Raw genomic sequence first — 26,812 nt, 5'->3', positions numbered from 1 at the left:
TTAAGCTTTTTCTTTTTGTAAATTTTGATACCCTTTAGATCATAATTGTTCTTTATTTCATAAATTACGGTTTCATATTTTTAATTTTGTAATTTCTGCATGCCATCTTACCAGATTTAAACCAATAATCTATAATCCGGAAAAATCGATAATTCGGAATCGCTGAAGTCCTGACGAGTCTGGATTAACGACTTTTGACTGTAGTTTGTTTTGACGTGTAAGTGAACAGCAGCTTCCTTGCAAACATTACAGCAGAGAAAGATATGCTTACAGTATTGTGGTGAAAGATAACACCGGACACAGAAGTGGCACCAAGTTGTTTTCAGATATCATGATGAATGTTTTCGTGTGAGGAGGCACTGAGAACAAACACTGCCAGCTTCCATTCAACATCTTCATATGGGCACAGCACTTGGCATATTGGTTAAGGGCACCACTGGGTACACATCTCAGTTACCTATTATTCACAAAGCCAATAAATGTGGACAGCCACCGCTTTACTTCTGATGTGCTAAAACACGTGGGTTGTGCCTTAGCTTCGAAGCCTGCATGATGCCATCTTTCAACAATATAATAAACATCTGCATGCTGCCCATGCTATCCTGACTTTTTGATACAGAGTGTGTTCAGCTGTTCTTTCTCCAGATCTCTCATCCATTAAAAACATCTGGTCAAGAATTACCAAGAGAATGGCATGATTGATAAACTCTGGCCCAGAGTTAAAAGCTGCATGGAATGATATACCTATACCTGTCAACCAAGCTAAATTCCACTTAACCTTTTGAGGCCGGGGCTTTGGTAGCAGCAAAAGCTACCAAAGAACAGAGAATCTTGAACTGAATGCTTTAAATCCCTTTAAGAAATCACCTCCTATTTGCAACAAAGATTATTGTGTGTAGTTTAATGGATTCTCAGAGGGGGGCATCTATGTTGCAAAAGGAAGACCTTTGAATGAGATAAGTGGTTAAAACCCTAAGGACATCAAATTTGACATTTCACCCCACTTTTCACCCTGGAAAATGGGGGAAAAAGACATGGCCACTAAAGTGGACAACCCTATCTTTTCAAAGAGAGGACTCTATGGCCACTATAATGGCCATCCCCTCTTCAAAAGGTTAATGACCATTCAGATTACAACCATTGCCTGGCAGCTTTGTTTACAGAATTCGGCAGCATGTGTATCCCAAACCACCTGTAAATTTAATCATGTCTTACTCCCATCATGCTATATATGTACAGTATATAAAATTCTGTTATTTGCTTTCCTTCCTGTCAAATGGTAATTATGCATTAACTCAATCACCTTATCACAATTTGGCAATTTTTTACGGATGAAAAAATAAAAATTACTATCAGTGCAAATCAGTGGTTTTCACGACTTTTATAGAAAAAGAATCCTGAACTATCAATATTAATCATAAGTCATCAAACATTATCAATATATGAAAAGAAAACATATTTTTGCAATTAAAATAAAAATTTTAATTATTAAATAAGAATTATGTAAAACATAAAAAATAAAACACATTCATCTCTTAATCTTTCTAATTTTTTCTATGCTATTCTTCTCTCCAGGAACAATTTTTTTTTTTCTTTAAAAAAAAATCAGAGAATTGTAGACTCAGCATTGCACAAACCTTGACAACAGCGGCTATCTACCATATGTACCTCTTCATTGTTCACTTTAAAGATTTCGCAAAAAAATTCCATGAAACTTCAGAAACTTTACTGCAGTTTCTTCTATTTAGTCTTCCATTACAAGCACATGTTCTAGAATTAAGTTCAAAACAATATATATATATATGATCTGCCCATAAAACCCATTGAAACTTGGACTACAATGAACACGAGCACAGTTGCCTAAAGAATAGTTATGCATATAGTTGCCAGAGTTTGGCACATTCTGAAAATCTGGCGACTTCTATTAATGTGATTGTGATAATATGCAAGTAACCAAATAATGTACTTTTATAAATTGAAAGGCTAAAAAAATAGAAGCAAAAATACTAATAAATATATATTGCTTTCAAATTCCAGTTTCTGAGTAGTAGTCCAGCATGCAATGTAATACTATAATACTATAGTTTAAAATTAAAAGTTTAAAGATTTGTGGGTTGATACCTTCCTACAAAAACTGGCAACTGCTCCCAAAATTAGGAGTTTACTAGACCATGCAGATAATTAATGCAGTTATTGCATACATAATTTGATGTAAAAATTGGAGACATTACATTATCGATGTTTCTATGCATACATAATTTGATGTAAAAAGTGGAGACATTAGATTATCAATGTTTCCAACAAAATCATTTCAGAAATTAGGAAATCTTCCTTCATATTAATTCAAAAATAAATTAAATAAAAATAATAACTTTTTATCAGAAGTAGAAAAAACTTTTCACACAAGATTGAACAAGCAATAGCTAGTGTTTTAGTTGAAATAATAATAAACAAAGTTGAATAACATACACGTTTCCTGAGCATCAGAATAACTGGTTTCACTATAAGCATCCATGGCACACAAAGAAAAGCCACAGCAAGTAATGTCTTTTGAATGGCTTCCTAAATAAATAAATAAATAAAACTTCATGTACAATTTAATAAAAAGAAAAAAAAATCTTTAAAGATTTTCTTTGTATGGATGGATTATGATGTGGATGTACAGTAGGGAGAGAAAAAAGGTCAGAACTACAAAATTTAACAAATACATTCTCCAGATGAGGTATGACTACATCTAAAACTGATTTTTTAATAATTCAATTTAATTTCCTGTAACTAAATGAATAAGATATTTTAATCGATTTTTCATGCAAATTCTCTCATTGAAAGATCAAACTAATCATCACATAATTTCGATTCTTGCATAACAAAATTTAATCTTCTAAATGAATTCATACTAAATTTTCTCCCTTAGTTTATCAATTTTTACAATAACTGTATGTCCAATATTGTAAAATTCCTACAGTGCAACATCCATCATTTATAACATCTGGAAGTTTTCACAAAATATAAAACCAAACCTTCCAGTTGAAGTTTTCTTTTTTTCCCTTGCAAAGAATAGATATTTTGTTCAATTGTAGTTTAAAAAAGCTGAGCCTATATACACATATCTAATAAAATTCTTTTCCTGAAGATGACAAACAACTTCATATGTTTCCTTTCCATGGCTTCTAAAAATAAAGTTTTCCAACTATTATCATATATTTATTATAAAAATGTAGCTGTTATTGGATACAGATGGATTATTATAAAATGTAGCTGTTATTGGATACAGATGGCTGTTATTGGATACATGAATAAAGTCAAACTACTTTGCTTATACTCTTTTACAAACTCGGCTTATGATTAATGAACTTTTGGGTCCCAACCAATTTCCTATAAACTTAGTATTATTTTATGAGGCTATAACAAGTTTCCAAAGCTACAGAAATTGTATATAATGAACTTTATGAATACCTTGGACTCTAAATGTTTTGTATTTTTCACTATTTTCCAGAATTTGCACAATTTTAAATTGAATAAATTAGTAACCATTAAATTAACCCTGTTTAGAATAATGTAAAACACCTTTAGGTTACTGTTCTTTTATCTTCCCTTTCCATCTTCCCTGATTTATAAACAAAATGTTATGCAAAGCAGGTGTAGCACTCAGTTCTTGTAAAACCAGGATACACAATAAACATACCTTAGAAGGCCTTGTATCCCGGACTGAACCAAAAAACCACTAATCTATTCAGACAGAGCTTGAATGAATTCTTTGATTCCATCCGAGTTCTCTGATTCAGCTGTTAGATAGCACTCAGTTTAAGGCTAATGCTTATTCATAATTACACATGCATATTTTAGATGGAAATGTGTTAATTAGAGGGGTGGGTCTAAACTATGACTTTTGTACTAAGTAATTTTTTTGTGCAAAACTATCAAGGTATCGTGAAACTGAAAAATAATGAAAAAGCAGTAACTGTACATAATAATAATTGAAATTTAAGTTTGATTTTTTGGAAATTAAGTTATCATTAACATCTTTTGGGAGATGTGACAATGGTTATCATTCTCTGTGACTCATCAATCAATTTTCACGCTATTTTGTGAAATTATCCCCCTTTTTTCTTACTTATCATGCAGGATACAGCGAACCAAATTTTCAGCCGCTTGAAATGCAATATAGTAGGATTTGATTGCATATGGATCATCTGGGGAACATGCTATTTATCTTTCTTCCTTCCCCTTTTCCATTGCTCTTAAATGCTAATAATTTATGACACAGAGTAAGCCTAGGGAACTCTGGTGTAAAAACTGATTCTAAAAAGAAGTCGGCAAGTCTTAGAAACCATTGCTGTATGGCAAAGGAGAAATTTCTTCCAAACCTCAGAAGATCTTGATGACTATGACATATGATACCTTCATAGGCACATTAATCTTAACTTTTCATTTCATTTTTCTCATTTAACTCCCATTTTTCCTATTTCAACAGCACTGTGGTTACATAACTTTAAATCACATTTAGACCCCCTCATGGCACTATCTGCCTTTTGCTCCAGATGAAAGAGTCAATTTATTCGAGGCAGGTTAGGTGACCTAAAGTATCTATAGGTGAAAAGCATTTATTTCATTTCATGAAGTACCTAGAACACTGTTGCTACCATTATAATTCCAACCTATATAGATTTATCCAAAATTTTATCAAAATTTGAAATTATGGAAGACTAGTTTATACATTCATATTACCTTAAATCATGACATGCCATAGTATTTCATAAACTATATTATATATACATACCTGCCCTTCATACATGGGTTTTAAATAACATGGAACAGGTTCCTCCCCTGGTTTCTTGTCTTCGTCTTTTGGATAATTCATAAGAAACATATTGATGAGTGATATCAAAAGGCTAGGGGCACATCCTGAATCAAGGTTTGTATATATCACCCATTTTACAAATATAAGAACAGTTAAGTAACCAAATATGCATAACAGGAAGAGAAGCTGAGGAATGAATTCACAAAGTATGTTCAGAGGTCGACGGAAATGTCTAAAAAGACAGAACAATTTACAAAATTACAAAAACTTTAAATAATTACATACTTTTAATGCATTCTAATTAAAGTGAAAAACTCCTGAAAATTTCCTAATAAACATAAAATGTTATCATTAGTGAGGAATAATTGATAACTATGATTAAAAAATCAATAAATTTACATACATATACAAGGAAGGAACTTCTAGATTATTTGCTAAGCTTAATCTTTTTATTTATTTATTTTTCCCTCTTTTGTGGGTTAAACATACATAATTTCTTATACTAGTTATTCTCCATGCCTCTTATACTTTTTATTCCCCATGCCTCTATGTTCAATGCAAAATAAAAAGTTAAATTAGGTCAAATCAATATTTATAAAAAAGTAACTGAAAAAGGCGAAACACACATTATACATTTAGCTTCTTAGTCACCTGAACCATTTTCGAAACGCTGAAATCTGACTTAATTGCATTTTACTTTGGCTTCTTTAGCATAATATTTAATTCTAACTTAAAAGTTTAAAAAATAAATAAGCAAACAGCATAAGGAAACATTATTAGTGACTAGTTCGCATTAAATTAGATTTCATTGGCCGTCATATAATCATACAAGTCTTTTATCGATGCTCAATTCCTTTTCCCTTAAATAAAATTCAAAAATAAGATAATTAAAATTAAGTATATAAATATCTAAAAATAAAGAGTGATTTTTTAAATAATAAAAAGGTAAATCACATAAGCAGTAATTAATATAAAACACACCATGCAATTAACACTTTCGCTGCTGGTCATGTGAGGTTGTGTTGGCAGATAATGCTGTGTCAGAGAAATAAACTGCACTCACATGCCCACTTACTTATTATAAGAAATAAGATTAAAAAGGGGTAATAAAAGGTCATTATGTGTACCATGTTGTTTGCTAAGCCTTAAAGCATAGAATTTTACAACTAAATGCCAGCATGTGATCAGACTTAGAGGTAAAATTATTTTTGCAGTGCTGCATTTATGCGCTGGGGCATGGCATTTAAAAATTAATCAAAATAAATAACAATATGTATTATTTTTGTACAAAACTATATCACAAACAAATATTTATATTAGAAGTTAATTTATTATAGGATAGTTACAATGATATTATTGCAAAATATATATTTCAGAATGTTATTCATGTATGATCTTTGCATGAAATGAAACTTTCTTTTCATTCCAAACAACAAATATTTACAACTAGTTTCTAACCTTCACTCCACCCCAATACCAGCATACATATTCAAAACATAATGGTGATTGAACTTGAAAATAAATAATGGCATGTTGCTTTTCCCGTGCCAGCACCTGACTAGCACCTGAGACATCACCCACACTACATGCCAGAGTGTGATTGGCTCTTCAACAATAATGCCAATCATGCATGATTGGCAGGGAATGTGTTAAAAGAAAATTTCATAGTATTAAATTGTTAAAACAGCCCTTTAAGTTTCTAGTACAATAGAATTATTAATTAAATTTTCCTTATTTTATTATAAAATAGTATGAAGCATGAAACCAAACATTTTTGCCCATTTAAAAATTTTGGCTAGACAGAAATTTAAAGCCTTGAAAAAGATGTCGTTTTATAGAAAGAAAATATATTTAAACTTAACCTAATAACAAAGCAAAATTTTCTTTTTTTAAATTAAATAACTAACACATTATAAGTCTCCACTTTGAAAATAAGACAAGAAAATACACATTTTCTCCTCACTCATACTTTTTGATACATACTTTGATACTCATATGTTTTGTTATTTTGCATGATAAATTATACTAATACTTTTTTCCTAGCCCAATACCAAAAGAGACATATTTGATTGAATATTTGTATTTCAGTTTAGTGACTGAAGTTAAAACACACGAGGTAATTTTTGTATAATTTCCCAAATAATATAACCAAACATTTTTCTTGACAAATGAAATTTATTTTAAAAAATCAGTGATAACTCAATAGCAAGAGAATAAGGCAACATGAAATTTATTTAATTTAAAAAAGCCTACAGTTCTTTAAATATAGGCAGACAATATTCACAAGTCAATGACTCTAATATATTTATTCACGGTAAAGAAACATGTTTTTATGGTGATGGCATAAAGCGCATGTGAAAAATTAGGTAGCGTCAGGCTAACAAATTGAAAGAAAATAATATTAAAAAAAATTCATTTTACATAAGTTGACCAAAAGTTTCAAGTTTCTGGCCTAATATAGTTCTAACTGAATTGGAGAAAATGTTAGGCTTATTTTTTAATACAGTCTCTTTGTCGATATTTCGATACTCTCTTCACGTCACTTAATGAGCAACTCTAGCCCTTAAAAACATAATCTGAAAGTTTCTCTTCAAAATATTTTACAGCTCATTTTATCGTGCCAGTATCACCCTTAAATTTCTTTCCATAAAGTTTAAATTTCAGTTAGGAGCACAAATAATAAATCTGGCTCACAAGGAAAAGAATGATCAAGCTCTTTAAATCCACACTACTTTATGTCTCTTTTATAGCAGCTATAATTTATTTACAACAATTTATGCAAAAGCTTGCTTAATAGTAACCATTAGTGGTTGTCTTTCTTTAACATTTATCACGAGGATTCTCTTGATACTCCCAGAAAATGATAGCCATGACCTTTTTTGATGACTGTTGCACTTTGCTTTCCTTTTTGTTGCTTCATCCAGTTATCTAAATTCCACTGATTCTCTCTTCAATAGAAGATCTCAATATAAGACAAGTGTCATCATCAGTTACAATCAATTGTAAACAATTTTCCAATTTGCACTGTAAACCTGCAAAAACTGCCCACAGCAACTGACACGGTATTTGTGAATTCTTGAAAGAAGTCGTGATAATAGCAGAAACTGTTCACATGAAAGTGATCATGTATTGAATGCACAAAACAGTTGTTTTAGATAGATACAGTCTTCTTATTATCTTTCCAACTTTTCATTTGTTCCTCTTAAGACATAAGCAATATTTTGATGTCAATGCCTTGAAGGACATTTAACGAGAATCATCTTCTACTGATTCTTGGCTTTTGAATGCACAAAACAGTTGTTTTAGATAGATCTAGTTTTGTTATTATCTTCATGATTTTTCATTTGTTCCTCTTGGACATGAGCAATATTTTGATGTCAATGCCTTGAATGGCATTTAACGAGAATCATCTTCTACTGGTTCTTGGCTCATGCCAGTCGGTCTTCATATTCATTTAAGTATAGAATATGAAAGAGACAAATCACCATATATATGATCTAAATGGTGTTTTATTTTTTCAAGATTAAGACCATCTCTAGTGAAAAATATAATCACAAAATAACATTTAAACATTTTAGAACAAACTAGCACATCATTTTAGAGAACAATCAAAAAAGAATGTGGATGATTTCATGAATAAAATTACCAAAACTATTGCCACAATATGAGGAATTTATAACCAAATAAGTATTTTATATATGAGGTTTGAAACTTTTGGATCCATCTATATGTATGTCACAAAATAAATAAAACCAAAATGAGTATATTAAAAGCAAAGATTGCCTTTAAACAACACTAATAAAAAATAAATTTCATACATGTGATTGAAGAAGCTAAGTATTACTCCAAATAACATTTGTAAAACACCAAAAATTATGGACACCTTCATTTTGTACGAATTCAGAAACAATATCTTATTGGTTGCCGTTTGCCATACCTGAAAAGACAAATTAAATTACTTAGCAAAAATGAAGAAAACAGTACATAATACAAACAATGAATATGCATTAAAATTTTAAAATCACAAATTCACCTTTTCTTTTAGATTTCTGATACTAAATTAACAAAATTTTATGCTGGAATCATTCTTTTACATGATAGAAATGTTAAATATTTTTAACAAAGATTAATAAAAATTATACTTTTATTTATATACATAAACAAAAGAAAATAAAATCTAGCATTTTCAGGTGCATTTAAAATTTTTGTAATTGTTTACAAATTTTAAAAATAAGTATTTAAGAAATACTAAAATTTTCTGTATATAGCTATATGCTTAGAACTTATTGAAAGATATTTATGATCAAAGTATAAAATTGCTTGTGGAACATATATAGATTTTTGTAATCAAAATTTATAAATCCCTTTCCAAACAGTACATATTCTGTATAAGGTTAATTCACACAGAAAATGCAAGAGTGCATTAAACTACTACCTTTTTAATATAATCTATCCCATTTAAAGAAGAATTAATAATAATAATAAGTAAGAATTAATAATACTTTTAACAGTAGTCAGCAAAACATAGTTAATATAATATTTTAGCTTTAATAATAGACGCTGACATGAGAGAAAAATTATTGCATTTTCATATTAAAAATGCAGTAAGCAGTAAGCAGTTTCATATTAAAACTGCAGTAAAGTAAACATCACTATTATTATTTGGGGGGTATTAATTCTCTTTCTACAAGCCTCCAGAAATTTCTGTAAACATATTTCCTTATTTAGGCCACCCAGCCAGTATGGTAGTCAGGGAAGCTGACTGCGATGCCGAAGGGCCTGTGTTCGAATCCCGGAGAAGGCATGGTTGTAACTGGCCGTCCCTTCATAGGAAAGGTGATGGTGGCCCACCTATTAGGTGCCTCCATATTAAAGAGACAACCACATCCGGCCTTGTATAGATTAATGGATTGGGTTACATTTGTAATTGTTCATAATCTGCCATTTAAAAAAAAAAAAAAAAAAAAAAAAAAAACCTATGGATCCAGATTGGTAAAGAAGTGTTAAACACAAAACATGAACAACTAAGACAGCTAAAAGAAGCATTTATCTGAGTTTGGTACTATGAAACACCACTTGATCATATCTGAAAATTCTGTCAATGTTGTGCAGCCAAAGCCAGAGGCAGCCTCAAAAGTGACAGCAAATATTATTGCTGTTTCTATTTTAATTTCTGGTAATTGAATTACATTATTTGTTCTGTTAATAACCAGTTTTATTGACAACTGACCCTCAAATGGATATGTGCCTTTTTGTTGCAATTTATATTAAAAGCTGTTTGAGGGGATTTCACTTCATGAAATGCAATAAATATGTTTTGTTTGTTGTCCCAACTATGCAGTGATTTCTTTTTCTATTATTTCCAGCATTTCATGATAATTGTATGCAGCTCAGTGATTGTTTTCCATGGCAAATACTGACTGCAGCAATTGCTCTGCACCCCATTGAGCATGTATACATACTATCAAATTATTAACATATTTTATTATTGGCATTCAACTCAATGTTACTGGAACTCTCATTCATAATAAATGTCTCATATACTAGTGTGATTTGCTTTAAGTTACTGAATTATACAATTAGAGAAGAACCAATATGAAGGGGGAATAAAACTGCTAGACTTTTTCCACTTGGTTTTCAGGAATATTTCAAGAAATTACATATCCCTTCACAATTTTGACTGCTATGTTTTTAGCAGACACCTAAGATATCAACATTCCTTCTCCCAAATGCCATAAAACATATGATGAATGCTATTGCTTCACAGTGATAATAATATTTTGTTGTTGTTGTTAAAGTAGTAAAGAATAATATAAATTAATTTATTTCTCCTCTAGACTGATTACAACATGTGAGGAAGATATATAGAAAAGTAGAAAGTGGAATACATTTTTTATGTGTTGATGCTCCAATCCACAAAATTTCAATGGTTTAGCAATTCTGGGCTGTCTATTAAAAACTGGTTATATTTGTCCCCCCTTCAGGCAGAATATATGCTTTCAAGTAGGATCTATATATTATAACATATAATTTTGGGGAAGATGGTCTGCAGAAAAATATATTTCACATATTATATGATTGTTATAGGATGAATGTTACAGGTGTTTTATGAATGATAAATGTTACAGGTTCAGTGAAGATAATTAGCAGCTATTGCCAACATTCCAAATAAAAATATTAGAAAGCATCCCAGCAATAACAGCAGCAGTGGTATATTTACAAATTTGTCACACAGAAAATATCTTAATGGAAACTGCAATTTCAGATTTGTATACTTTAAACTAGCATAGTTCTTAAACAAAAATTCTGGTAACTTATTATTTATTACCTTCTATATATGTAACAGAAAAAAATACTACACATTTACCTTTATTACTTTGGCAAGACATTTATCATTTTGGCATTTTACTAGAAAATTAACAAACAACTTTAAAAAATTAAATAGAAATACAACAAAAGTATCTTACAGGATCAATTCCAAAAGGATAAGGGGCACTGACATTGAATGACACATCAGGTTGCAGTAAGACTGTTTTTGCATCAGGAGAAAATCTGTAAAAATAAATAATTTAGGATATTAAAAAAATATTTGTATCAATATTTAGAAAAATATAATCATTTTTAGGTGCATCAATATTTCCATTCATTTTTAACCAAAATGTTTCCGTGATACATCGTTGAGATGAAGACTGACATTTTCATTTACATGCTACATCACATACAACTAATATTATTAAACTAAAACAAGCAACAAAAAAATATATGTTTTTAAAAAATATGTTTACAGAAGTCGAGTAAAAAGTTTAGCCCAATTTAGGAATAAATTAAGAATTTAAAAAGAAAGGGGGGATGAAAGAAAGAAAGACATCATCATGAACAAAAAGCTTAGATTCTAAATTAAATTAGATAAAGTCTAATTTCAAGCTATTTATATATTCTTTCTGCTAAAATTAATTTATATGAAATTCAAAGGCATTTTTTAACTGTGACATAATTCTTCGACCAAATATTTTGTCTTCAAATGAACTACAATAATTACTCTTGTAAACATAAACAACTTGCACAACACTTCAGATGTTAGAAGCTAGAAGACTTTACACATTCTGTTAAAGACAGGTTTGAAGAGAGAATTTTATTTATTTGAAGAAAGAACAATTTTCATTCCCTTATTAAACTCTTAAATATATATATAAGGACAATTTTAATTTTACACAGTTTAAAACAAAATCATATTTTTTATACGCTATATATTTTGATTAAATATAATTTAATCAAATAAAATCACATTCTTTTTAACTCTAGTTATATATTTTGATCTAACACAGTTCAGAAAGCAAAAAACATTCTTTACTTAAATCTGAAAATATATTCCTATAGATGGAAAAAATTCTTGAAACTGAATTTGCAACAAGTATTTCGTGGACATATTTTTCACAGAAATATTAACAAAAATGTATCGTAAACTTCACACATTAAAACCCCTAATATATGCTAATATAAGTACATAACATATTTTATCCATTCTGTATTTTATGAAAGAAATTTTAAATAAGAAATCTGCTCAAGTTCCAAGAATTGAAATCATTTACAAGGAATTCACAAGCTTTACCACAATGTGAGATTACAAGATTAAAAAAAAGCAGAAAAAAAAAGCTATCTCTTTGGATAATAAAATCCAGGGCTTATGAATAGGAGAAGGTTGAACACTCATAAGTTTGAATGAAACTTCTATGAGAAACAGCAAGAAAAATAAAATATGCTATTTAAATACCTATGCTTTAACAAATATGAACATGTTTTTAAGACACTATAATGGAGATGTAAAGGCGCTGGGAAGGTGGGTGGAAGATAACACTCGAAAAAAAGAATTTTTCTAAAGAGATGTCCCATTAAAACAAATGACATTATGGATATATGCCAAGTCATATAAATCACCCCAATTAATGAAGAGTTATGCAGTTTCTGCACATACAAGCTAGCTGGCAGTATTTATTTAGAATTCATAATATAAGCAAACATAAAAGGTGAAATTGTTTCCATAAATGAAAAGATAAATAATTTTATCCTGAATGGAGTCTGGGGTGTTAATGTAACTAAGAAGAAATTCCTGATTATACCATTCAGCCATTTAAAATCAGGGATTTTTATATATTCAAATAATACCAAGGAACTTGATAAAATCAGCATGCTTTTTAAGATAGTCAGCTCAGTTCTGAAATAATTTTAAATGTATATAAATGCAAATTAAATAAACAAAATTTGTGTAGTTTATATTTTTCTGAGTGATAACTGCAGATTTTGTCATGAAAAAAAGGTGATTTTTGTGGAATAAATGAAACTTTTGTGACCTTGGATTTATTTACATTACAAATTTTGTGAAAATGTTTTAGGTTTACAGTTTGTATCAACATCCCCTCCTTGAAAAAAAAAGCCATCTACAAGATACAAAGCAGTTACACCCTTAAGCCATATGATTCAAGTAGAAGAGTAAAGTACTTTTGTGAATATATAGTGACTTGCACAAATTTAAGAAACAAGAATTCAATATAAATATGAAAATTCAAGGAACTTTAAAGTAGCATTCCTCTAAAAATTCACAGTCAAACAACACAAATAGTTTTTATATTCTTTAAACATTTATAATAATAATTAAAATTAATAAAATGCTTCAGCATTCTCTAAGCTTCAAAAAATATGTCATCAGTTCCATTTCTAACATTGGTATTTATCAAATAAATATTAACACAAAAATGAAATACCTTGCATGTCTGATAAGTAATGCTGCAAATAAATTTTAATAAGTATACAAGCTAGCTAAATTATCAAATAAACTATAAAATATCATACGTATCAGGCATTTTCCAAGATGACTGAAATATATTTAATGATTTTGCATATGCATCATTATATATTAGTCCAGTATACATAGAGAAAAGTCCCATCAATAGTATAATGTAGCGTCCGCCAAACATTGTGTTCCAAATCTAAAATGAAGCATATAATGTAGAAAAAAAATTATCAGAAAGTACGGCAAAAACTTTAAAATATGAATATTTGAAATTAATAAATAAACAGTTTTTCAAGAGAACACTTTAAAAAAACTAGTAAAAAATTTTAATGTGATTATTAAAATAAAAATTTTACAATAATATAAACATGCAGAAGCTTTCATAGCAATAAGATTCAAAAAAATGAACTTCATAAATCTGTATGAACTGCTTGATTATAAAAATAGTTAGTATTAGAAATAGAAATAAGCTATAAAATATAATCGAAATATACTATTAGGAATAGTCGAAATAACACTATAAGACTATTAGGATTATTGTTATGAAATAAGACTAATAGAGATAAGACTATTAGGATCATAGAATTAATAATATTAGGATTATAAAAATAATAGCATTAGGATTATAGAAGTAATTTGTAAAATAGAGCAAAAGATTATAATGTAAATCAAAATGATAAATTTCCTAAAATAGTGAAAACATTTACACTTTCAAATAACAATATTTCCTGCTTCACAATTTTTCCCCTTTATTTTGAGGGGAATAACAAGAAGAAATTTTAATTTACATACATTTCCACAACAAAAGCTGCATTTCAATGAAAAATTAACATTTCTTTTGCATCAAGCTTGGCTAATCAATCTATTTAATCCTAAATCTACTAAAATAAATATGTTTCTCTTAAATATACATAAAATTGCCTGTTATTATATAAATTTAATATATATATAATAAATTAACAAATGAAAGCAATTTTCTTGGGGGGGGCAGCAAAGCAGATATTTTTGACTTTTTGACATAAGGGACTTCTTCTTAAGCTCATTAAAACAGACCTTAATTTTAAAAAAACTTGTTCAGAACATCAAATTTCTTCACAACAGAACTTGGACACTCAGGCAGAGCATTTGCAAATCTGTATATAAGTCAATGAACGCGTTTTATAAAGATATCACATTCTATCTTGGACCTAGTACTGTATTTCATGTTCGTAATTGTCCCGGATAGAATTAAATAAAGAGCAGAACTGCCTCATAAAATGCTACACTGATGATAATATTGTATCACAAAATCTCAATGCCTAAACTTTGGCATGACAAAACTTCATTATTGCAGAATGGTGCAGTAAACAGAAGACTCGCATCAATCTCGAGAAATCCCATCATTCATACATATTGATCTCAAAGAACAGTTATCTCCAACAATCTTATGAATCTAAAAGTTGCCAAAGTAAATAAAGGCAGCTGCCTAGGAGTCATGATGAAGTTAAATTTTACAAGACCTCTAAGGCACTATACTAAGACTAAAATCTATACTGGGTACAGACAGTAGTTTGAACTACTCAGGTAAAGCTCCTTCTCTATCTTTGCAATTCATCTAATTTTCGACTATGCATCACCAGTCTGGGTGAGTGCTACAAATCATAAATCCAGAAATTGCAGCTGCTTCAAAATAAATTCCTCACATCATGTCTGGAGCTATCTATTTCATTTCGAATAAAGCACTGCACAAAGACAGTTCTCTGTCCCCCCCAGAAAGCTTCCCACAGATTTTATTAGAAAAAAATAAAGGCTATTTGAAACTATTTTCATACAAGGATTGTAAATTAGTACAATTCTTGCATTATCACGCAAGACAAAAATAAATAAATAAAATAAAATAAATGACTCCATATGCAACTAACTTCCTCAAAAATTCCTCTCTTGACTTAATACTATTCCATTTCATTTAGTTCAATCTCAGGCTTATTCCTGGATGTTACTGCTCGCACTAGAATGTCCTTGGTAGATTTTCAGATACAATGTGTCACAATTTTTCCATTTACTTGCTCTGGTTTCCCTTTATTTTGAAAGTTTATATACAACAAGTTTTTCACAGTCAGGCTCTTTTATGGAATTCTCTTTAAGCTATGCCCAAGCATACTCTTATTGCATATATTTTAGCTAAACAAAAATGAACCAATGGCTTAAGATACAAAGTTCCTCAGTAAAATTTTCATATAAGGTCTCTCATAAATTTAAAAACAATACAGAATATATTGTTATGGAAAAAAATTACATTTGTAAACTGTGAAATATAGACACCTTCTGTTTGAAGATCTGCCATTTCACTTATTTTCATTTACAATTAAAATTCATATATTCAGAATACAATTTGTTCATTCAGTTAATCTATGTGTCATAAATTTAAGAGTAAATTTTTGTTCATTTTACTATTTGTTGTTTCCTTGTTTGAGGGACATTCAAAAAGTTTTTGGATATAAAAAGATAAACATGAAACAATTACATCTTTTTGAAGCATTCATTAGACCCCTTAATGCACATTTCCATTTGTTAAAACCACTGATCTTGTCTAGAGCTCTATAAATTCAAACATTGCTATTGTTCAATCTAGTAATGAGAACTCTTTTCCTGTCAGTCCAGTTTTTGCCAAAAGAAACAAAAGCAAAGTTACCGAAGTCCAAAATCAAATGAACATGGCAAGTATGGTAAAATTGTTATTTCTTCTGTTGCAGAAATTCAACAGCTCTTTCAGATATAGGTGCTTTGTCCCCATGCAAGAACACTGCACAAAAAAAAAGGGGGGGACAGTTCTATATATATCTCCTGCTGTACTGGGTGAACTGACAAAATTCAACTTGGTTTTTCATCTCTCGAAAGCGTGAGTTAGGATATATATTAGATTTATGTGTAGCATTGTTCTAATATAGGTATTCTGACACAAAATCAGACTTTTTCTGAAATGGCATGCCAATATTTTTCCATATTTCGATTCTATAACTCAAATTACGCCAAACTGCCAAGTTTTGTAAAAATCGCACAAGTAGTTTTTAAAAAATTAGCTCTCAAAGTTTTATCTCCTTAATGTTAATTGAATTGGATATATATTTATTAATATCTCTTTTTTATTAAACTTATTTGATTCTTCCTTTCACATTTCGAAATTCAGGTTCATTCCAAATAAAATTTGCCCATTTTTTACGATTCATTTTTAAAATTTGTTTTTTAATTAATTTTTATAAATTTTCAAAAAACATTTTGAATATTTAAAACTTCTACCATCATCTTAAAGTAGATGTATTTCTACGCACTACAAAAAAATACATCTTTTTATTCAAAATTTCCAAAGACATACATGAATTTATATATTGGCATGTTTTAAAATTTGGCACATTTGTTGAAAGTGATTAACAGCTGATCACTTCAAAGTAACAAAAAAGAGCCTTTTTCCTTCAGCTAGTATTCCACTCCTTTTTTTTTTTTTTTTTTTTTTTCCCATTTGTAATAAAATTTTAAAAAGTCAAATCAGTTGTTGCTTCATCAGTCGCTCATACATTTATGCAAACATTCTGTCAATAGTTAAGATTTCTGACACACTTAAAATTTTCTTATTACATTCTATAACACAAATTTTCACCAGTTCACATGAGTCTTTCTCTGTACTACAAAGTAAAAATATTGAAATCCAACCTAGACAATTGCTTTCTGAAATAAAGCTGAAGGAATAGAGTTGATATTTAACAACAAAATTTTAAAGGTATCCTTTATATGGACATAAGTGATATAAGAAACTTTGATAAATTGAAGAATTCCTGCTGAACTGAGGTACACAGACAGCCTTCACATTTATTATCTTCCCAATAATTATACCAAATTTTAAAATAAAAGCATGACTTAAATACAGTGGCTTATGAAAAGACTTCATATTCAAAACATGTTACTCATTTATGACACTACTTAAGGTTTATTCCTTTTATAAAATCACAAAAATGTTACAAGCCTGAAAATTTCCCTTTCTTCATATTGCAGATGTCCTCATAACTATGCATAATTCAAGCTCATGAATTATGTGTACCTCAAAAGTTTGAGTGCCCTTCACATTACCGATTTTTTATTAGTTTTTATTTAATATAACAGAACTAAATTCTCCCTCATTCTATAATAATTTATTATTACAAAAAAAAGTATACCTCGTTGTCACTTTTTTGTGCTATTAGTTGCCTTTCTCTGAGAACCATCCAAAAAGCAAATAGGGCCATAATTAAACCATGTCCACAATCACCAAACATTACAGCAAAAAGGAAAGGAAATGTAATAACTGTGTATGGAGCTGGAAAAAAAAAAAAAGTGTACAGAATACATATCTAGTGTACAAAAACTCTAGAAAAATATGCTTATAAAACAAAATATTGCTTTCTTAACCCTCTAAGCGGCAAAAAATATTCTAGGCCGTATAATATTTTTTGTGATATCTGTAAGAACGTATATGTACATATGTACATATAAAAATATGTCAAAGAAATAAGGCAATATATCAAAAGTACACCAATCCAGGTATGAAATATGAGAGTTTTTACATTAAAATTAAAAAAAAAAAAAATTCTCATAGTAGTTTTAGGAAATTTGTGCTTAGCAAAAACCCTGGCCGCTCAGAGGGTTAAAAAACAAATGGTAACTCTTAAATATATTTCTAAAAGGGGGAAAAAAAAGCTATTTAAGAAGTTTTACTTTAAAAGTCTTGTCTCTTAATATATATAACATGAAAAAATAATTTTGAAAATTCCTTTATTTTTCAAGCACATTTATTACTGCGAATATTTTAGAAAGTAAATGCGAGTTGTTATACCTGAGTTGTTATACAATTAAAACTCTTCCTTGCTGTTTTTAACTAAATATATCACTAAATGTTCTTCATTGTAATTACATAAATTTATTCATTACATTGTATCATTATATTTAAAATATATTTAATTTATTTATTACATTTCAATTTATTCATTATGTATATTGTATTATGTACAAATTATTATAAATTTTGCTTAATTAATTATAAATTTTACAAAAAGGGGAAAAACTATATGGGAAAGCTTATAAAAAGGGGGAAGAAACTATATGGAACAGCTTATTATGGAATTAGCTTATTTATTTTAAAATGTTACACAAAGGGCAAAAAACTATATGGGGTAGCTTTTTTTCATTTCTTGACTCTAATGCTCACATAATACTGACAAAACCTACCCTATAAAAACAACTTTGATTTTTTAAATACATCTGTCTTCAAATAAGAATTATCTTTTAAATCATCAAAGTGAAATTTAATTGAAACCTTCTATTCATGATTTCAAATAGGTTCTTTTATAAAAGTGGTCCCCTTAGATGAAGCAAGATTATGTTTAAAACCAAAGTTCACTTATGCTGTCAGAAATACTGCTCATTTTCAGAGGCAGTCACCATCAGAGGTCGCACAGCATTTGAATTTTGGTAGTTTCATGACACACTACAATTACAGTTCGCAAAGTCTTCTTTAGATCTCACTATCATAAAGCTTAACATTTTTTCTCTTTCAGATATCTGTAATTTTTAGATCATTTACGACTTCCAAATTTAATTTACTCGACTACCTCCAAGACAGGGCTGCCACTACAAAGTGTTGTTCAGCAAAGGATCTAAAGACTGCCTGAATATACTTTTGTAGATTATTTTCTAAAAGAAACTAGAACAACCAAAGCCTAATATTCTCACATACTCCCTCACCTACGTTAATCAGCAAGACCGATTAGTACCATTATTTCAGGCAGTAATGATTAATGGATAATAATAATTAATGGTTAATGGGATATTTTGTGTTTTGCAATATATGAATTATTATGAATGAACTAATGCTTTTTGAAAGTACACAGAAATATAGATGCATCCTTTTCTGCTCAAATGTTGGTTAGGAGAAATTAAATTAATGTTATGATACAGTTTTAGTCAGTCAACTGAATTTTTATGAAAATATGAATATACTTAATTTTGCATGTTAGCTCCTTATGTTGAAAACTTACAATTCATTTTTAAGGTATTATGAAGGCAAAAATTATATTTCTTATAGTATCAAACTTTTAAATTTCATTAATTTCTATCAAAGTGTAACTCTGATACATGGTAGCCTAAGATAAACCAAATTGCACCTAGAAGAAGAGAAACTGAAAAACATTACTGTATTTGATGTAGTAACAAGTATTTTGAATGCCTTCTAGTGAGGTGTTTCATACAATGATCTTGGACGGCGAGAGGAGAAAAGCACCGGAGGAGAAGGGACACCAAGAAGTTCTGAAGGAAATGAAGTTGAGGTAACCACCTCAACCAGTACACACACATGAATATGCCATTGATGAAGGAAGCCAGAATATTCATCATCAAAAATATTACACAACTGGCAGATCAATTACAGAAGTACAAGAAAAATTCCATGCAGAATTCAAGAGTGATTCAACAACCAAAGCATAAATACCCACATGTGAAAGGACCGAGGCACAGAAGGAAGATATCCATCAGAAGATATTGTAAAGCCTCGTGAAATTCATGAGATGCCTGTCACAGCAGGCAGGAGTGCTAGGAATATGCCACTGCATTCTACAGGAACTCGAACCTGAACCTATACAAGATCATGGCTTTACAAGAGTTAAATTTGTACAATACTGCACATGGCTACTTTAGGAATTTGAAAGTAATTTACTCAGTTTAAACTTCTACTTCATTATGGATGAGGTGCAATTCTACCTTAGCAGCTGTGATAATTTGCAAAATTTTCAATACTGGTCTGATGAAAATGCAGAACAAATATTCAAACTACTGTTGCATGACTAGAGTCTGGTGCACTGTATCAAGAATGGCAATCATTGGACCTATTTCTTTCACAGATACAGCGCTATTCCATTGCTGAAATCTTCCAGCTCTTCATAGAATACCTGATGCTGAATGATGTTTCATATACAACCAGCAAGATATGAGAACACATATAACACATGCCTTCTCAGAAGCAGTGTACTTACTTTTCACACGTGGCAGGACTGTCTCATGAGATCTGTGGCCTCCATGGTCATCTAATCTCTCCAGTTGTGATTTTTATTTGTGGGGCAATCTGAAGGGCAAGGTTTACCAGGCCAATCCAAAAGCTCTTGACGGACTGCAACAGAACACATGCAATGCCACAATCAGCATCCAACAGGAGGAGTTAAGCAAGTAGCACTGAACTTGATTCATTGAGTGCAAACTGTACCTGAATATGGCAGTTAACATTTCCAGTATAATGCAGAAATATCCATTATGCAGGCCCAGCATAATGTAACTCTACAGAGATGGAGGAACCCATGCAATTAGGCTTTTGTCTTTCATCTACTTGTATAATATCACCTCATAGTTTAAGTGTTCTTTACTTGCTTTGGTTCTGGTTTATCTTGGGTCCTGTATTATGTGTTTTATTTATATTTATTTCAAATATAAGCACCCAGTCCAGAAAATAACAAAAATTCATTTTTAATGTTAATTTTTTATAGTATCTGAAATGCACAAACACAATTAAAAAAAAGTCACAAGAGTTCAACTTTTTTTTATTTTTTCATTAGACAATTCATGCAGGCATAAGATGAAGCCAGTTATACTATAAGGTATTTTCTCCCTCCTTTCTACATACCCTCGTGGTGTAACTGGAAGCATACTCGATGCGTATTCGGGAGGTAAAAGATCTGAGTCCCAGAGAGGGCAATGCACATTTTTTATCTCTGCTGCTTCAAAAAACTAATGACAAGTAGTGCCCGAATTAAAAGGTGGTGGATGATAATATATCTCCACTAGGATTTGGTGCTTGAATCCCTTCATTCCCAGTCGCCCTTTAAAAGGGGAAGTATATACGGTATTTTTTCCCCTCCTTTTTGCATGTCTTTGTTGTCTAATTGGAAGCATACTCAATGTGTATTTTATTTTAGAGGTCCAGAGTTCAAGTTCCAGCAAAGACATTGCACATTTTTTTACCTCTCCTTCTTCAAAAAACTGACTCTATAATATGGATCCTAGCAAGCAGAAAGCAAGAATAGAATATAAAAAAATTGGATAACTACCAGGAAAAGTTCAAACATTCATTATAAAAAGGGTCAAATCCAAAAGTGACTACATAGTGAAAGACATGTTTACTCACCTATGTTTGTACCTTGTTAAAAAACTGGGGGGGGGAGATGCTATTGCAAAAGCATTAGAAAGGAAGAATATATAATGCTGTTTAATGTGGAAAGCATTCATTTATAAGAAACAATTTTAGCAAAACTGTGCTACAGAAAATGCACTGATATTCAAAGAACAACAACTGATTTTAAAATGGAAATATTAAAAAGCAAGTTACTTATTAAAATACTCAAAAGATACTTACAAGAGTTATTTACTTAAAAAATACTACAAACAGTTTGTATAGAAGCATTATTTAACATGAACTACCATGTTTGCAAGTGGTTTAATCTCAGGATCTTGAATTCAAAATCAAATTTATAGAAATTTTAAAATCATGGAAAAATTATGACCTTCATTTTGCAAAAAATCTTCCTTTAGTTTAGTGTACCATCAGTTCTGAACAAAATGCAAACCTCACATCTTGATTTTGTAAACTTTTACACATTACTGATCAAGTCTTGTGAAATTATATGAAAGTGCCCTTTTTAGATTACCTAGAAGGTCTGGAAAAGCATTTCGCATACTGGAATTCAGCAACCAAATGCATCCTACACATGCTAAATTATGATTAAGTTTTAGTATCTTCTATCTCCAAGCTTATGAAGCCTTTATGCAGCAGTAGAAAATCTAATTTGAATTCCTGTAGCAGGCTGAAGAGTTCAACTTCATGATTTCTTAGACAACAATGACAGAAAACAATATTTGGATGCAGGCCACCATTGAACAGGCTATTTACTGACTGAATAACTGATTAAAAAATGAATCTAAGTCCTTGCTATGACAGTCTGAGGTGTATTTAATTCTTGGATGATTTCCATTTGTTTTAACAAAAGTTTACCAATTAACTACCATTTTTGCCCTTCATATAAATTATATCTTTGAATCATAATTAATAAATACTGATTACTCTTAAAAACTTCATTAACTTCAAACACCATCACACATGCAAATTTCAGCCAATGCCCAAAATGCAACATGTTGTCCACTGCCTAATTTGCATTTTCAAGTACTGACTTATACATAGAAGTACAATTTTGCATTCAGTGCAAATAATTAACATAAATTTCACAGCACTAGATATTTCAAAATTTTAATCAGCATGTATTTTTCAGATTATCCTTTTTGATGAGCGGTATAAAAAAAACTATGCTTGAAAATTAAGAAAACACAATTAAAACAGTCACTTCAAATATCGATATAGCATGCTTACCAGGATTTACTTCTTGATATGTTGCAACTCCATATGCATCAACTATATTTTGGAAACCAGAAGTAAACTTATTAACCATATTGTATGTTGGAGGTGCTTCCTTAGTTTCCATACGATTAACTATGGAAGGAACACTACTTCCACTGTCTTCCTACATAAATTCAAAATTTTTTCAGTTATATATTTCACTAATATATTATACTGGTTAACAATTGCAATGTTTTCTTTATTGTTAATGATTATAAATTCTAACAATTCATACATAAAGAATATTAATAATTAAAAATAAAATTTTACTGATTACCAATCATTATATTATATAAATCTGCACAAATAAGAAATTCTGGTGTATTTAAAAAAAGACTAACTTGAATAATAATATGTAATTAGAGAAATTAACATTTAAAGAAGGAAAGAATGTATTTTATTTTCTAAATAACACCAAGGAAAAAGGAAAAATTTTAGTTTTATATTAAAATTCATTCTTTCTTTATACAAAATATGTTACGAATTCCAAACAGGAAGAGATTAGCATAGGTCACTTTTTATTTCAGTTGAATTGCAACCCCCAGCATAGGTTACTTTTAATCTCAGTTGAATTGTAACCCCCCACCCCAAAAAAAACTAAATCAAGAATATAACCAGAACCATTTTTTGTTGTAATATTCATGCCAGCTAATTGTGCTAGATGACTAAACTGTTACCACAGCGTCTCTGTAATTCTAATTTAATATATTTAATACCGCTATAATTGCTAGATTCTTTTATTATCATATTACATTATTGCACCATCTTTTATTTCACCTAGTCAACTAACCATTTCTGGGGAAAAATTATATAAAAATTTGCATCTCAAAAAAGGACTAACTCAGATTCTCACTGAATACACAGAATTTTGATAAAACTACTGTCAGCCTAAGATTGAATTTTATCTACTTGGAAGCCTCACAATATATAACATAAATTACTATTATATTTAGATATATACAGTTATACACAAATCACTGCCAAAAAGTTTAATCATGTTTATACAAGCTCCAGGAACAGGATACCTAAATCTTCCATTATGGCTGATTGAAAGGAATACAAAACCTTCATTTTGATTATAATTACATGTGTTCCAACAATTGAGAAAACTAGAGAAACCTATTTTTGTTTCTCTTAATGACTTCTCTTAATTTCCTCAACAAACCAAATAAATAGATATGTTAGATCCCTTTCAATACTTCCAAGTTTCATTCACCATCTTCCATGACTTTATTTGTGCTTTCATTAATTTCGACTGCCACATGCACACATTTCTAGATTTAGATCGTTCTAGTAGATTTTGTCAGAACATCATTTTCCGTTTAGAAGTTTCTAATCACGTCTTTTGTTCACATCCTAAAGCATTTCTGAATTCCTGATGACAGTGGGTTCATGAAATCTGACCTTCAATTTTATGGAAGGTCAAGTTTTTGTCACTATAGGTCAAAAAATGATTGAACTATTTCAATAAAGACAGAACAGTAATGTTGTTGATAATAACTGTTTTGAACAATGAATAAGAAATCCAGAAACTTTTTTTGTTCTAAGATGGCTGATTGTTCTACACTATTTACAATGCCGATTTGCAATGGTTCCATTACGAGCCCCTTGGATTGAGCTCCATATTCATTTGAAATGTTAATTCATATTAAAAACAGCAATCACAGAAAAAGGTAGAAATGTCAGCTAAGCAAAATAAAGGGAATTCACCAATTCCATCCTAAATTTAGGACTATTTATAAAATCATTTCACAAAAATCTAAGGATGAACCAAACAAACCATGTATATAGTAACTTTGAAATACAGTCAAAAGTCGTTAATTCGGACACCCATAATCCGGAATGATCTATAATCCAGACCTCAAAGCTAAAAACTTTCTGCGCATGCGCCGCGTTGAGACATGCGCATAGGCGTTTAAGCGTGCATGTAAGACCTTTACGACTGCGCATTTGCGTGTGCACAAGCGCAGAATACGTTTTCGCTGCGCGTTTAATGTATAACAAATGGTATAAGCTAAAATTATCTAATTATCTATTTCAGTTAATGTTGATGATTGCGTTGTTCCTTAATCTTCGAATTGGATCCGGCTTATTATTTTTTGCAGACTGCAAGAGCAATTTTATAAAAGTAAGCTTGAACTTTCGATTGTGTCAAATAGAATTTCCGATGCTGGATCTACGAAAACGAAAGTATGTTTCGATGTCCATCAAACAAAAAGTGGAATTGCTCCAAAAAATGGATAAAGGCATATCCTTTGTTTATCTAACCGTTCCGAAATCTCTTTATCAATTTCACGCTGCTCTGCGCGGGGGGGGGGAAGAACGTCGCGGCGCGCAATGAACTGGAAGTTGATCTGTCAACACTATCGTTATCTTCAGGGCAGATGTTTTTATTTTATTAGGCTTATAATTCCTTATTAAATGTAGTATTTCATCTCGATGTACTTCGTCTTTGATATGATTTAAATCAAATTCCTCGTCATTATAAATATCACGAATACAAATCAAATAGTTTTCTGATTGCAATTTTCTAATTTCGGCTATGCATAATGTATGCTTTACGCATGCGCGTGTTGAAAGAAATGTTTAATAAAGTAAACAAATAAATATTAAGCTTTTTTTTTTGTAAATTTTGATACCCTTTAGATCATAATTGCTCATTATTTTATAAATTACGGTTTCATATTTTTAATTTTATAATTTCTGCATGCCATCTTACCAGATTTAAACTGATGATCTATAATCCGGAAAAATCGATAATCCGGAATCACCGAAGTCCCGACGAGTCCGGATTAAAGACTTTTGACTATACATAATGAAATAACCAGTTATTATATCTCCTGAAAGAATTAAACCTTCAGAACTTCAGATATTGCTACAATTATTACACTTTTAATATACGTTAGGCACGCATAAAAAAATTATAAAATTAAAATGTAAAAAAAAAAAAAAAAAAAAATGTGATAAAAGTATAATTTCTTCTTTAAGAGGAATGATTGTAATATCTTAATGCAATAAATACCGTAGCATCTCGTAATGCTTGTTGAACCCTTGGTAAATTGTTCGTGGAACACCAGCATTCTGCAATGAGGCACTCTTTTGTAACATCTTGGTTAAAAAGATTCATAGTATGATAAATGGCTTTTACTTTAAGCACTTTTATTAACCATACATAAATGCTTTTAGCAGCATTAACTAGCAGACGATGGCGATGATCTTGAGTTTGATTCAAAACCTGAAATAGTTGGCAAAACAAAATCAGTAACACAAATAAGGTTTTAAAAAACTTAAATCTGTTACATAAACAAAGTTAAAAAATTGCAAATATATATACGTTATTAAAAATATACAAGCAATCAGACAGGCAATCAGAAATATTCAGGATCTACTGGGAAAGAAAAAAAATGAGGAGGATGAAGATGACATGCAGAATAAGTTAAATGGAAGGAAATTAATGAATGATTGCAGACTTTCACAGGATTTGTCAATCAGTGTTCATCTATGTCAGTACATGATGTTATAAAGTTTCCTTGTATATCTCAAAAACAGGCAGACATTAAAAGGTGTCATCACATTAAGAAATTTGTAATTTTCATGTGATAACACACATAGTAATTTTTAAATATTGCCTAATTTTACATTCCTGAAATATAAAATCATACATATGTGTTTTAGTTTTAAATAATCTGTGTGACTTTCAATATTATATATTAAAATGTGGCTGACAGATCAAAAAATAAAATCAACAGACTTTGCATAATGCAATTTCTACAGACTGCAGACT

At 30.0% G+C, this 26,812-nt stretch overlaps 1 protein-coding gene across 1 annotated transcript in view; it reads right to left on the bottom strand.

The window, feature by feature from the left end:
- LOC118195432 (V-type proton ATPase 116 kDa subunit a 1-like) overlaps positions 1 to 26,812 on the bottom strand; it is a 57,930-nt gene that overhangs the window by 11,242 nt on the left and 19,876 nt on the right. The window contains exons 9-16 of the mRNA XM_085821138.1: positions 26,051 to 26,263; positions 23,002 to 23,152; positions 17,777 to 17,916; positions 13,649 to 13,785; positions 11,269 to 11,353; positions 8,620 to 8,738; positions 4,781 to 5,033; positions 2,470 to 2,562 (exon numbers count right to left, since the gene is read on the bottom strand). Coding sequence (XP_085677264.1) covers positions 2,470 to 2,562; positions 4,781 to 5,033; positions 8,620 to 8,738; positions 11,269 to 11,353; positions 13,649 to 13,785; positions 17,777 to 17,916; positions 23,002 to 23,152; positions 26,051 to 26,263 — 1,191 coding nt within the window. The remainder of the gene's footprint in view (positions 1 to 2,469; positions 2,563 to 4,780; positions 5,034 to 8,619; positions 8,739 to 11,268; positions 11,354 to 13,648; positions 13,786 to 17,776; positions 17,917 to 23,001; positions 23,153 to 26,050; positions 26,264 to 26,812) is intronic.

This window comes from Stegodyphus dumicola, chromosome 7, assembly GCF_044657685.1.
Source record: "Stegodyphus dumicola isolate Sdum_Otavi_A_Nest chromosome 7, ASM4465768v1".
Taxonomy (NCBI): Eukaryota; Metazoa; Arthropoda; class Arachnida; order Araneae; family Eresidae; genus Stegodyphus; species Stegodyphus dumicola.
The sequence above is the reverse complement of the archived record's forward strand: the minus strand, read 5'-3'. Positions and strand labels throughout refer to the sequence as shown.